We start from the raw sequence: 15,254 nt of genomic DNA, 5'->3' as shown, positions 1-15,254 counted from the left end.
TATTATATTAATTTGTTGTCTTCAAGACCAACTTTATTATTTTTGTAAAATGTATATTTATGGCTATACGGTCTATGAACTTTGTTTTTTCTAATTTACTCGTTTTCTGTGTATAATTATTTAATGTAATATAACTTGTAAAATATACATTTTACAAAAATAATAAAGTTGGTCTTGAAGACAACAAATTAATGTAATAATTAGTTTTTTTAATATACAAGATTAAAAAATGCACAAAATTTAACACGAAATAAATTTAAAAAAATTAAAATTGTCAAAGAAAAAATTATTGAATACACTGTATGCTGCACTACTAAAAAAAATAAATGTAAGGCGCGATAACCTCCGAAGAGATCTAAGGCCGAGCTTCTCTTCCAATTTGCGTCGTGCTCCTCTTGATTTTCCCTACAAATTGGCCGGACGGGACCTACATGTTTTATGCCGGCCCCGAACGGCATCTGCAAAGCAGATGAGTTTTCACTGAGAGCTTTTCATGGCAGAAATACACCCGGAGTGCTTGCCAAACACTGCCGAGGGGCGACCCCGCTTAGAAAAATTTTCTTCTAATTGAAAAATCTTATTTCTAAAATTTTGATGTTGCTTTGCCCGGGAGTTGAACCCAGGGCATACGGTGTGATAGGCGGAGCACGCTACCATCACACCACGGTGGCCGCGACTGGTGGCTGCACTACTGCTTTATTTAATTTTGAAATCTTAATTTTTAATCTTAAAATTTAACAATAACTTAAAAATTCATATCTACTTTTCGATTTAATCGAATCAAAACGAAGTCTTTATTAGCATAAATGTCATTAAATCTATAAAATGTAAAAAATTAAAAAAAAATTATTTATAAAAAAAAATTGGAATTCCTAAAAAAAAATACTCAACATATTTTAGCTGAAGTTTTAAAAAGCAACCAAATTTTAACACTAAAAATTCGAAAAGGCCAACATTTAATATTTTCTGGTGTGCATTTCTTGTTAATCTATCTTTATTTTTCTAAGAAGTTTGAAATCTTAAAAAAGTATTCTATTTAATTAAATCTAATCAAAACGAAATTTTAATTTGACTCTTGTCAGTCGCTCGTGACTCAATCATTATAAGCGGAAAAATAAAATAAAATTTTAAATTTCCTTAAATTTTTTTTATTAAAAAATAAATTTATTTTCTAAGTATTGCCTTTTTGTTGCTGTTCCTTTATACACCATACAGACATACTAATTCTATTATTTTTAACACTAATGGAGTGGAATACTTATAGGTGCGCTCTCAAGAGCTTAGTAACATAGGAGTTTTTTAGAAAATAAAATTTTTTTTTTGAATTTAACGTAGTTTATAATAAACAATCAATAAAATTAAAATTAAATCAACATTTTAAAATATATTTCGAAACTTCTCAAACTGAAATTTTAAAAAACAAACAATATTTAACACTAAAAAATTGTAACAATTAAATTTGTCACACATTAAATTTTCTGGAGTGGATTTCTCTATATTTTTCTAAGAGGTTTGAAGTCTTGAAGAATTATTTTTTTTCCTTTTATTTCACCTTATCAAAAATAAATTAAAAAATTGTATTTGACTCTTGCCAATCAGACTTTTTTTATATCTATAATCTTTTCGCATAAGAAAATTAAATTTTTGTTTATTAGAAAATAATTTTGTTTTAATTTTTGTTTAAGGTTATTAGGTTCAGATCAAATGAAAGTTTTTTTATATTTATAACTAAAAGATGTTACGAGCTTGAGGCCACAAAGATACTTAAAAAGTATATATTTTTTCTAGGGTTTATCTTTCTTAGCCAAAAATAAGTTTAAGTCAGTAGACATACAAATTTTATATTTGAAAACACAAAAGTTTAAGTCACCTCAATAATTTTGATTTAAAAGCCACCATAAACATTTCACCTCAATTACTAATGATTTTTCTTATCAAGCACAAAAAATCGACACAATTAATCAAACTAAAATTTACTTGCAACAAGTGGAAACCAATTCCTTAATAAATTTCCCACTTCGTTCAAAAAAAGCGCACACAGCATTTCACTCTTATCAGTCTGCAAAATAAATGACAGCTAGGCGCAGCGCCAAAGCAACGCGCACACAAGTTCCCAGCAGCATGCAAGAAAACGCTAACGAGAAGCTGTCACATTGTTTATGCGTTAAAAATTTAATAAAAAAAGAAGAGAAATGGTAAAATATCACAAATGCGACAGTTAACAACCAGTTTTTTCTTTTTCGTGCTTATCAAAAGGTATTGCGTAGAAAATTGCTGAATGTTAATAAGTAAAGCAAATTTGTAGTAAAAAAAATTCAGGAAGAAATCAAATTAACGAATGTGAAAAAATCAGAAACTCAGTGCATACAGAAGACTTAAATACTTTTTCAGTATTTTTTAATGCACATTCCTGCACAAGCAAACAACTTGTAAGGCTTTGCAAATTTTATTATAGATTATTTTGCATTTTTTATTTAACGCACATTCATACATACATCATTTTTTTAATGCCTACGTTCAACTTGCCGCATTTTTCTGAGTTAACAACAACTCTAAAGCGCGTATGCATGCTTATACTAAAATTAGTATTAAATGTGCTTTGTTGGTTATTTGATAAAAGAAAAATAGCAAAAAGTGCATATATGCGTCTAATAACCTGTCATACAACAAATCCAACTGTGCGCATGCGCGAACACCGCTAGCTGTGTAATGTGCGCGCTATAGAGTTGGTTAGTGCAATTATTGCTAGCTTTTCGGTGCTATTATTGAGTATGCTGGGGTGTGGGGAGAAAAAATGCAAACAAGCATATTGAGACTCGACTGTTTGCACACACAAATGCAACAACTGTTTATGACGATCACAAATTTGTAAAAAGCTTTTTAGCTGATTGCCATATGCTTGCCACGCAAAACAAAAAAATTCACAAAAATCCATAGGAACGCCAGCATGCTTAATCTGTACGCTTATTTGTATGAGTTTCTAGTGAGAGTCTGTAATATTATAAGTATGTAGTACACCAAAATGCCACATGCCACACACTGGCGTCCCAAACATGCTGTGACACACGGAAAAAAGCTCAATATATCACAAGAAAAAAAATTTTATGCGCGCATAGAGACAGACTCAAACAGCTGGTGCGCATGTTGGCGACTTGACGACCCAGCGCACATGCTGGTTAGCGGTTTTTCTATTTTTTTTTTTTTTTCAATTTGTTAATTTTTTCACTCAAGCATTTTGCAGTCGCAACTTTAACAAACGAAAATTTGGAAAAGAAAATTGTTAGTGTAGAACAGGTGCCCACTGCCATGCGCGCTTTTTTTATAATACTACAAAAGCTGAGCAGAGCTCACAGAGTATATTAACTTTGTTCGCATAACGTTAATCCATAACGGCATAAACTAATCGAGATAGATATAGACTTCTATATATCAAAATGATCTGGGTGAAACAAGAAATTCATTTAGCCATATCCGTCCGTCCATCCGTCCGTCTGTAAACACGATAACTTGAGTAAATTTTGAGGTATCTTGATGAAATTTGGTATGTAGATTCCTGGGCGCTCATCTCAGATCGCTATTTAAAATAAACGAAATCGGACTACAACCACGCCCACTTTTTCGATATCGAAAATTTCGAAAAACCGAAAAAGTGCGATAATTCATTACCAAAGACGGATAAAGCGATGAAACTTGGTAGGTGCGTTGGGCGTGGCACCGCCCACTTTTAAAAGAAGGTAATTTAAAGGTTTTGCAAGCTGTAATTTGGCAGTCGTTGAAGATATCATGATGAAATTTGGTAGGCACGTTACTCCTACGACTATATGTGTACTAAATAAAAATTAGCGAAATCGGATGACGAACACGCCCACTTTTAAAAAATTTTTTTTTTTAAATTCAAATTTTAACAAAAAATTGAATATCTTTACAGTATAAAAGTAAATTATGTCAACATTCGACTCCAGTAATGATATGGTCCAACAAAATAAAAGGATAAAAGAAAATTTCAAAATGGGCGTAACTCCGCCCTTTTTCATTTAATTCGTCTAGAATACTTTTAATGCCATAAGTCGAACAAAAATTTACCAATCCTTTTGAAATTTGGTAGGGACATAGATTCTATGACGATAACTGTTTTCTGTGAAAATGGGCGAAATCGGTTGAAGCCACTCCCAGTTTTTATACACAGTCGACCGTCTGTCCTTCCGCTCGGCCGTTAACACGATAACTTGCGCAAAAAACGATATATCTTAACTAAACTTAGTTCACGTACTTATCTGAAGTCACTTTATCTTGGTATAAAATATGGCCGAAATCCGACTATGACCACGCCCACTTTTCCGATATCGAAAATTACGAAAAATGAAAAAAAAAATGCCATAATTCTGTACCAAATATGAAAAAAGAGATGAAGCATGGTAATTGGATTGGTTTATTGACGCAAAATATAACTTTAGAAAAAACTTTGTAAAATGGGTGTGACACCTACCATATTAAGTAGAAGAAAATGAAAAAGTTCTGCAGGGCGAAATCAAAAGCCCTTGGAATTTCGGCAGGAATACTGTTCGTGGTATGACATATATAAATAAATTAGCGGTACCCGACAGAAGATGTTCTGGGTCACCCTGGTCCACATTTTGGTCGATATCTCGAAAGCGCCTTCACATATACAACTAAGGGCAACTCCATTTTAAAACCCTCATTAATACTTTAAATTTGATACCCATATCGTACAAACACATTCTAGAGTCACCCCTGGTCTACCCTTATTGCGATATCTCGAAAAGGCGTCCGCCTTAAGAACTAAGGCCCACTACGTTTTAAATAATCATTAACACCTTTCATTTGATACACATGTCATACAAACACATTCCAGGGTTACCCTAGGCTCATTTTGCTAAATGGTGATTTTCCCTTATTTTGTCTCCAAAGCTCTCAGCTGAGTACACCCGAACTTAGCCTTCCTTACTTGTTTTAAATAATATTTTTCGCTAACGACTTTTGCTTGTTAATTAATTAAGTTAATTTGTGAACGTTGCCAAAAACGTATAGTAAATAAAAAAATGCAAGCGCGCAGGAATTTCTGCCCCACTCAGCATCGGTTGTTTTTTTTTTGTCTTCAGTGCACAACAACCGGTTCCCCCAAAAATAATCAAAATAAATGAAAATCACTAATTTCCAACCAAAATTGACATTTTTCGTATATTTAGTGTTAGTATGTTAGAATTGTCTAAACTTTGGTCGAAGTATGTGCGCTGTGTTGCCAAACTGGCTGCTAGAGCAACGCTTGCAAGTGGGTTTTACGCGCCGTGCACTACGGCAGCTGACAATCCGTATAGATGTACGCAAGTATAATTAGTTGTTGTTGGGATGCTTGCCTAACAACTGGTTAAGTGCTGCCGGGACAACTAAATGGATGGATGACTGCTTGTCATTAGGCTAGCGAGTAGAGTGTGACAGTCATGTAAGCTGCCTTCACAAACATTTTCAATAATTGACAATGAAAAGGTGTACTATTACATAGCACAGTATGCAGGAAAAAATTTACCAAAAGAATTTTTGAGTTAATTAGTTTTATAGAGATTTCATATCAAAGAAATATTACAAACGATTGATGAATAAACGTAAAAAAATCACGCTAGAAAAAAATCACACTTCATAGATCACACTTGAGGACGTATTTTCTTAAATAGCAGACTTTTGAACTTAAATTCAATGAAATAGCTGCGAATACGAGATAAAAAGATAAAATATAATAAAATTAAGAAACAATATTCAAAACGTAGACAAAATACGCAACAACAATCCAAAAGCGATAACAAAAATATTTAAAAGCATCAACATCAAAAGTATCATCACGATTGCCCGCACAAAAGAGCTTAAGCACAAACCAGCCTTAAAAAAAAACACACGCTTAAGAAGAAAAAAATAATTCATATACATTGAAATACAGTCAATGTCCGTTGAACACAAAAATCACTCAGCTAGATTGTGCTAAAATCAAAAAGATACGTATTTAACGACTTGCAACAAGCGCTTGCAGCAGCAAACGGCTAGCAACAACTTTAACTTGGCATTGGCAAAGATTAATTGGTAGGTGTAGCGGGGATTCAAGAAGTGTTTATAATGTTAATGATGCGGTTAAGAACAGAAGGAAGTAAAAAGAACAAAGAATATAAAAGAAGACAAGAGAGCATAAAGAGATAGATAAGCATGATAAAAGAAGTGGATATAAGAACGTTGAAGTGCAGATAAAAAAAATATTAAGAAAAGAAATACGATAAAACCAAAATATGATCAGAACTAAACTCGAAAATGTATTTAATAGAAAAATTTAAAATGGATGGAAAAATATTGTAAGCACTTATGAAATGAATTGTAGAAGAGTACTAATAAAAATCTATAAATATTGTAACGATTTTAGTGCAATTCCTCTTATTTGCAACCTTCTACTAACGTTCGAATCACTAAACTGTTGAATAAATAACTCCACTATTCAATAATGCAAAATGGCCTTTATTCAAGTAATTCACAATAATACTACTTCTCGACAGATAGCGTGCTTAAATCAAACTCATTCTGATTCTCAGCTTTACCTCCTTATATACTCTGTGATTTCTCGTTCGCATACTTCTAGGCGTTTCTATTTCTAGAATTTACTTCTCGTTTAAAAGCTATAAATTTCTCTGCTATAACTACAGATGCACGATTTTATAGCTTTTGGCATAGCCCATGCGCGTGTATATGTGAGTGATACTTGCAGAAATGATTGCATAATTTCGGGAGTATCTCAGATATATCCATGTGTTTGTGCGTTACTCTCCGCTGCTTGTATGGACATATGGGTAGACATGATGATTGATTTGTTGATGTGCATACAAGTCACTGCGTAGTATCGGCTTAGAGATGATAGTACCCCTTAGTGTCGCTAATATTCGTCACAATATTATAAATCGACGTCTTAAATTTGAGAGGAGGTACTAAACTACGACTACTACTGAAGCTCTATAAAGCTACCTACTTGGACAAAAAATTACATCATCCATTTCTAAAATATTTAAGAATAATGTTTAAAAGAATTTACACTACAGACAGCATTGCTGCGAATGAACGAAAATTTAGTGCTATAGCAACAAGTAGTGTGATTGCGTGAGTCAAAAATCAACTGCCCTTCGTTTATTAGGCTAACGAATTGGATTGTCGTGTGTGTGCTCTTGATTTTACCAATATTTCAGAACCAAGGTAAATGATCGTTAGTAATTTCTGCACATATAGAAGTGTACCACTTTAAATTCTCCGACGGAAGCAATTCTAATAGAAATAAGATCGTAGATAACATTTTTAAAGATCCTCACTGCACACTCATTCAGTCTATGTGAGGTCCTTATGGACCGGCCAGTTCAACCTTACCTCTCTACAGAAAGAATAAAAACTAAATATTGAGTCATGCAATGATATACTCAGTTTAAAGGCACGCCCCAAAGATTACTTTGATTCTGATACTAGCTTGCAGAGGTAAAGGCTTTGTACACATGTAGCAATAGGGTTTGACAAGTAAATTCTTCTGTAGGGTTACTATCCATAACAATAAGAAAGGTCGTATAAAGCCATATGAGCCTGTCTCCTCATATAATTCTGATATGATGCTGAACAGCGGAAGATTTACTAACAATGCAGTGCTATAACTCCAAAGTCACTCTTCAAGTTTTGTTCAGCCTGCCGAAATATATTCCACAAAATTAGGGAATAAAAACATATAGTACATATGTATACCACAAAGAAATAGCAACAAAGAAAAGCAAAAGTTAGCGACAAATTCCAAAGCGTGCAGCTAGGCATTGAGATGGCTGAGTAGATTAAGGTATCTGCTTCAACACCAGTTTAAATACAGGTGTACTAGAATTCAAAGCTCAGCACTCGAAAAGCTAGCTGATGAAGAGGTGAAATTTAACAACCATCGCCATGTGGACTTTTTGTAAGCATTCTCTAATATCAATAAAAAAAGAAAAATTGTATAACGCAATATGAACCTGTCTCGCTAATCAAATGCATACATATACTATTGATATAATCGTGAATAGCGATACTATTACTATGCTGTGCTATAAGTCGAATGTCACTGATCACGTTCTGATGGACGCGCCGAAAAATATGCCACACAATTTGGGCATAAAAACATATAGTACGTATGTACAAAAGACAAATTACAAATCGTGCAACTGAGCATTGAGATGACTGGGTGGATTAAGGTATCTGCTCCATCACCAATATGAAAGCAGATGTACTCGGGTTCAAAGCTCATCGATTGTACAAATAGTTTCGCCATAACTGTCGTCAATTGGCCAGCATTAAAGGAGTTAAGTCTTCTTCTAACTGGGTCTCGTAACTGCGCGGATCTCGTGCCTGGCTGTTGATGACCTAACCATCCAAGCAACTGGGCTTTTATTCGTTGCACTTGAATACCGTTTGCAGGCTGGAACTTCCAACATACTTGATGTAGCTTTTTGGCTATGAGTGCGTCATGGGTAAAGGAGACACTCAAACTTCTTCTTCTTGGATAATGTTTCCTAGGAGTTTTAACAAAACCACAAAAAAAAAAACAATCAAATTAATATGCGCTGCTGATGACAAATGCAAGTAATGAAGCAAATAAATTCCGCAGATGACAGACTCAACTTTGTTAACAAGTGGAATTCCACTACGTATGCGTGTTTTATTTAAAAGCAATTATGAGATTAAAAAAAAGCAAATCTTTCTTTAATTTATATTAAATAAAAACGGATTTCACAAGAACTGGTTGCCTGTTAAGCTGAAGCACGACATTTGTGTAGATAGTGTTTGACAGGCCTAAAGGAGGCAGCAGCAAAAAACATTGCGATAAAAAAATGTCAGCAAAAAAAAAACCACGCAACTTAAATAATGAAATTAATCCTTGACAAGAGTCAACGAGTCATGTGGCATAAAATTAAAAAGCGCGTTAAAGATTAAAAAATGCACAAAGCAGGTAAAGCAACAAAAAAGAAACGCTTTAAAATTGCAATATTACAAATCGCGATAAAAATCTACAAACAACATGCAATACACAGTGCAGTGCGCAATGTATGGCTACATCAAACAACTTGCAACAAAGCATAGCCAAGCAAAGGTAAGTAGGCGCAAGCTTGTTGTTGGTGGTGAAGGTGGAATGGAGTGCTGTATATATTTAAAAGGAGAAGTTGAAATCTCAACAGGATGCGCACAGCAGGACATGCTATATATATCGCTACGGAAGAAGAAGCAAGCTTGTTTCGTATAGACAACAAAAAGTGAAATGACAGCGCAGTGCATGTAGCATGCAACACAACACAACAAAGCGATTGAACGTAAAAAAAAGAGGCGTTGCGCGTTATTGGCAGGCGGCAGGTAGAATGCGGAGTTTTGTATTTTTATTTTGGTTTTTTTTTTTTAACGCGCATTCTCTGCATTGAAATGGAAAATGAAAAATCGTGTTGCTATCTTAAATCATTAGGATGTAGGAGTATTTTTCGATTTTCTATGGATGAGCAACAAAAGAGCTGCAGAAAACGAAAATAATAATAAATAAAAGTGAATATAAAAACGTTGCTTCAACAGATTTTAGTTTGAGCATGAAAAGGCATAATTAAAATTCCACAAAAGGCATGCATGTATTTTTGTTTTGTTGCTTATGTAGACCCAAATGAGTAACCATTATTAGGTGTTGCGCTTGCTAGAGATTTTTTCTTTGAAAAAATTTATGAAGAGAGAAAGCTGACAAAGGTAGAATGTTGGGAATTTAAAAGATTATAGAACTCCTTAAAGAAAAGCAAAAGGAACAAAATATAGAATACATAAATTTTTCTTTATTTCTAATATTAAGAAAAACAAAATATCAAGGAAACATTAATCTTTTTTAGGCAAGCCTGGGAAAACAATCATGAATCGAATGCCAATGGCATTGGCATTAACATGTATTGAAAAGACATTAGAGAACATAAAACTCGTTAGCAGGTAAAGCAGGTGCTGATTTGGTAGATGAGCATTGGAAATTGGGAATTAGTAATGTGAAATGGGTAAGAATGTGAAAAGTAAATGACGCGCAGATAGCATTAAATACTGTTAGAAAATAGAATTGGGGATTAAAAACATAACTGATCAAGTTCTATTGAACGCGCCGAAAAATATTCCACAAAATTTGGGTTTACAAAAATATAATATGTATGTACCAAAGTGTGTATGAAAGAAATAGCAACAAAAAAGTAAAGTTAGAGACATATTAGAAAGCGTGTAGCGGGGCATTCAAACGTCTGAGTAGATAAAGACACCTTCACACCAGTATGAATGTAGGTGTACTAGAGTTGAAAGCTCAGCACCCGAAAAGCTAGCTGATGAAGGAGTGAATTTCAAAAAAAATGTCTTAGTGACTGTTGCCGTGTGTAATATCAATAACATTACCAATAACAATACCAGAAGTCTTCCGCTTCACTTTATTCTCACATGTACATGCGCATAGAACCAGACAAAAAGGCCGAATATGACCAGTGTTTCGATTTGGTAGATAGCGAAGAAAAAATTCAAAATATTGTTAACATTTGGCGCTGTCAAAGCGAAGCAACGCGGCAAAGCGTTCTACGTAAATCCGACATAGGTGTTCTCAGGAAAAGTATCTATTAAAAGTTCCGAGGAGTGTTAGGTTGAACTAGCCGTTCAATAAAGGCTGAATGTGTCCATAGTGTTGCCAGGAAAGTAAAATAAACTTATAAACATACATATATCTAATTCAAAAAATCTGATCTATTACGAAAAAGAGTCAAGCCCAATACAAACTGGAGCGCGGGTATTGATTCAAAGCATAACGAGGGCGGTACTTAGGTATTCGCTGCTTTCAACAGATTCACTGTAAATAACTTTAATTGCTACCAAGTTGGTGAAGTGTACCTCCAACAAAAGTTTTCGGTATTGACAGAACATCACATTTCCTCCAACTTAACTATTGAGCGCCCTTGTGGTGAATCATCTGCAAGGCTTAGGTCATTATAGGAAAAGTGTAGCGCAAACGAATCACCTTCTCAAACCACGAAATACTATGCATCATACATTCCCTTATAACGTATTGTGTGGTCCGACAGCTTGACCGACAAAAACAAACAGAGCTGCCAGAATATTAAACACTTCTAAATGTGATGCGATTGATGTGCAACATGCAGCTCATTTCGTGTTCTCTTATTTATGTATAAAAAATTTCTTTTTTCCTGCAACTTCATCTTTGTGAAGGAAAAAACAATTTTATCGCTTTGAATAATCAAAAAGAATTTAAATTGCAACAAAAGCGACATTTTAACCAAAAAAAAATAAAATTGTTGGAAAAAACTGCTACATGTACAATATCCATTTATATTGTTGGCAGGAAATCGAAGATACGTTTGACGCAGCAGACGGCGCGCATCTGGACGCGACACTATTGGCATGCAACAAGCGCTATAAAAATAAAAAATTTGCAGTCTATAAATGCGAGCTTGTCGGCAGGTTGACAGAAAATTGTATCAAAGGCGATACGCGTTGGGTAAGGAGTGGGACAATGTAAAAGAGACAGCAAGAGCAGGCAGCATAGTTGCATATAATACCAAACAACGGCTGCAAAAGGAGGCGTATTGGATGTGTGTGTGGGGCGCGAATGTAAGGAAGCAAAGCAGCAGCAGTGTGGTATTTTTGGTAAGTGACTGGCAATAAAAGTTTGTCAGTATCATTCGTGATTACAGCAAAAAAGAAGAGGCTCACAAGATGGATTACACGTTGCTGAACACGATCGCTGATTTAAAAAAATTAAAACAACAGCATAGAAAACGTAAGCAGTAAGGGACATATCAAATCTGCAACTAGACTGATGGCAAGGATGTTAGCGCGTTTGTTGCTAGGCAGCCAAACAAACAGGCTATAAATAAATTCGAACATAAAACTAAACAATTTTAGAGTTTGATAGTGCGCGAGTTATTTCTGCAATTCCAAACGCCAACGGCAGCAGCAGCAGCAACAAAAGCAAACAGTAAGCAGCGCGTGTGCAACATTGAAATGTTGCGTGATGTTGTTGTGCAAAAGTAGACAATGAAATGAATAAACAGCAGGCAGGCAGGCTATGCGACACACAGTCAACCAACCACTCGACCACAGATGAGCTACAACATCAGACACACAGCCATGCAATCAGCATGCACACAAAAAGTCGTGATTCGGCGGCGCTTTTTAATGGCTGACTATTACAAACAGACGCGCTCGTTTACTGTGTTGACTGGATTAAAATATTTGCAACATTTAACGAGTGGCAGCCAATAGCACAATAACAGCAGCATCCAAAGCAGTAATATCACCACCATCAGCAACATCGGAGTGCTGCTTCACGTCAAAGTAATTGCAAGCAGCATTGATTGCAAACAAAACTAAAAACACAGATTTGGAGGAGGATGCGCAGCAGCATGAGCGGGTGTTGAAGTGGAGTATACACAAAAGATAGAGTATTGGATGTTCGTAAATTAATTGTAGCTAAAATTAAATTAAATCCAACTAAATGGCGAATTAGCCGTGCAGAAACGAAGCAAATTTAATGTGTTGCAGCTAAAAAATAAAGTGCAACAGACAGCAAACATGCAGTGAAGTTGCGAGATGCGACAGCAAGCGACACACTTCCGTTCTGTGGCAGTTACAAAGAGAAAAAGCAAGAAATAAGGGATATAAAAAAGCACTAAAAAAGAAATGTAAATATATTTAACATAAGGTACGTAGAAATAGAGTGCAATGCAATTTCAAGGTTTTCAAAATGAAAAAATATAAAAACAGTAAAAGAAGAAGCAAAACGCCCCTCCAAGTTACAGTTGCGCTTGCTGCCAAACGCATATACGTAAAGCGGGCGCTTAGTGTAGAAACTAAAAACCTGGTGGTGGTGGCGGTAGCAGCAGTACCTCACATTGTTTTAAGTAAGAACGACGTTTTAGTATCTATTTTTTTTTTTTAATTTTTATTTAAAAAAATCGTGTATACAAAAGCTGATATTTAAAACCACTCAATATGCCGGAAATCTACATGCAAAAACAATAAGCGCAACACCAACAAAACGCACCGGCTGTGGTGTGGAAATGTTATTCACAAGACACACAAAAACAAAAAAGGGTTTGCCCAACAGCAGTAGACTATACCATGGATTATAAAGTAGAGTGCTACAAGAAGATGAGCTGCTGCTCAAGTGTCAGGCGTTTAGATTTTAGAAACACAGAAAACACACACATAAACCCTCTGAGACCAAAAAGGATATCATATATCGCATATTGGCGGAGGCAAAAGCTAAACGAGCAGGAATAACTTGTAAAAGTGCCAGCAAGCAGAGAGACATAAGCAAAAAGTGTGATGATCATGCCCCAAAGTATGACGATCGTAATAATTCATGCTATATGAATTTTTGACAGGATGTGAGCATAACAAAAAACAAAAACAAAAAAAAAACAATAACAACAACAACGAAAAACAAGGACGAAATTAAACAGGATATTAAAATAATGTGGTTTAAAAATAATATTTTTTTTTTTATTTTGACGAAGGAAGCAATTATAAGGTTGTTTGGTTGTCAAGTTAAAAATTGTAGTGATCTAGCAGACGCAAGTGTTCATCAGCCTTCAAGGAAGTTCCAATTCAAATTGAAAAAAACACAACTGTCAAAGGAAGTGAGGTTGTTTGGTTGTTATTATTTAAAGATTTTTGAAAGAAAATATGTAGGTTTACTCGTTTTTTGCAATATAAAATACTACATTTCCAGCGTACTGCTTAAAGCACTCGATAGCTCAGCAGTTTTTAATGATAGCCCTAAAGCAATTTGTCTAAGATATTAAGAATGAATTGCGCTTGAGATCAGGAGGATATCGGGTAACGAAAATCTATAGTATTTTATGTGTGTTATTGTTTTATAAATAAATAACTGATATCTCTGATGAAGGTACAAAATATAGCGAAACGCGTAAGAGCATAAAGGAAAACTTTATTTTCACTCAACCACCACCGACCAAAGAGTATAAACCCCAGAAGTAATAAAAACATTGGGTCAATTAAACAATTGACAATCGATAATAAATAAATGTAAGGCACGATAACCTTAGAAGAGATTTTAGGCCGAGCTTCTCTTCCAATTTGCTTCGTGCTCCTTTTAATCTTTCCTTCAAAGGGACAGGACCCATTTGTTTTACGCCGAGCTGTTCATGGCAGAAATACATCCGGAATGCTTACCAAACACTGCCGAGGAACGACCCCGCTTAGAAAAATGTCTTCTAATTGAAAAAATTGTTTCTAAAATTTTAATGTGCTTTTCCCGGGGCGTGAATGCAGGATCTCCGGTGTGGATGGCGTAGCACGCTACCATCACACCACGGCGGCCGCCTAAGGGGTTAATTATGTATGACGCAACGAGTCATTTCTTCTCGTGTGAACCAAAATTCGTATGATATAAGTAGGAGAATTCATTCACATCCACGCGTGATGATGTGAATTTGAATGACTTCGACTCGAAGTTCCATGGCGTCTAACCTAATCTAGCCATTAAAGTTGATGAAGTAGCGCCAAAACTGTCTGGATTATAAGTCGACAAATTACTTAGTCATTCCAGTACAAGTAAGTTTTCCCAGTACGATTTTTTTTCTCAAAGTACTTTTTAGTTTCTTAAAAATGTATATCAACAAATACTTACTGTTTGATCGCGTATTCGCGCTGTTGTTCGTATCATGCAATGCCTCGACGATCAATGTGAACGTGCCCTGTAGGGAAAAAAGGAAAAAATGTTAAATAAAGGAAATATAAACAAATATTTTAGTAATTATCGTAAACTTAATGTAATATAATTAAAGAGAGGTAAGCAATTGAATGTTCTTAAGTATCGCATGACTATAAGCTTAACGCAGTCTGCAAGATCACTGCAGATCAGTAGAAAATAATCGACAGATAATACGTTGACAGCTAGCGTGGTCGCTAGAGAACAGAAAACTGTTGTGGTTGGAGTGACCACGAAACGATCAGACACGATCAAAGCCAAACTTAATTATTGAAGGGAGACTCCTTGATGGAAAAATAAGCGAAGAAGTTGGCTAGTGTTAAAAAGGACTGGCTCAGTTACATACATAGGATTTGGTTTGTATTAACATTAGATTGATATAAGAAAAGGCAGCGTTTATGTATAGCGAAACAGCAGACTGATCATGCGAAGATCAGTAGACCATAAGTGAATTTAC

At 35.0% G+C, this 15,254-nt stretch overlaps 1 protein-coding gene across 1 annotated transcript in view; it reads right to left on the bottom strand.

Moving 5' to 3' along the window:
- Positions 1-15,254, bottom strand: part of Delta (neurogenic locus protein delta) — a 135,987-nt gene that overhangs the window by 63,246 nt on the left and 57,487 nt on the right. Inside the window, exon 3 of the mRNA XM_067758299.1 lies at positions 14,717-14,783. Coding sequence (XP_067614400.1) covers positions 14,717-14,783 — 67 coding nt within the window. The remainder of the gene's footprint in view (positions 1-14,716; positions 14,784-15,254) is intronic.

Source organism: Eurosta solidaginis, chromosome 1, assembly GCF_040869045.1.
Source record: "Eurosta solidaginis isolate ZX-2024a chromosome 1, ASM4086904v1, whole genome shotgun sequence".
Taxonomy (NCBI): Eukaryota; Metazoa; Arthropoda; class Insecta; order Diptera; family Tephritidae; genus Eurosta; species Eurosta solidaginis.
This window is presented reverse-complemented; position numbering and strand designations above follow the sequence as displayed.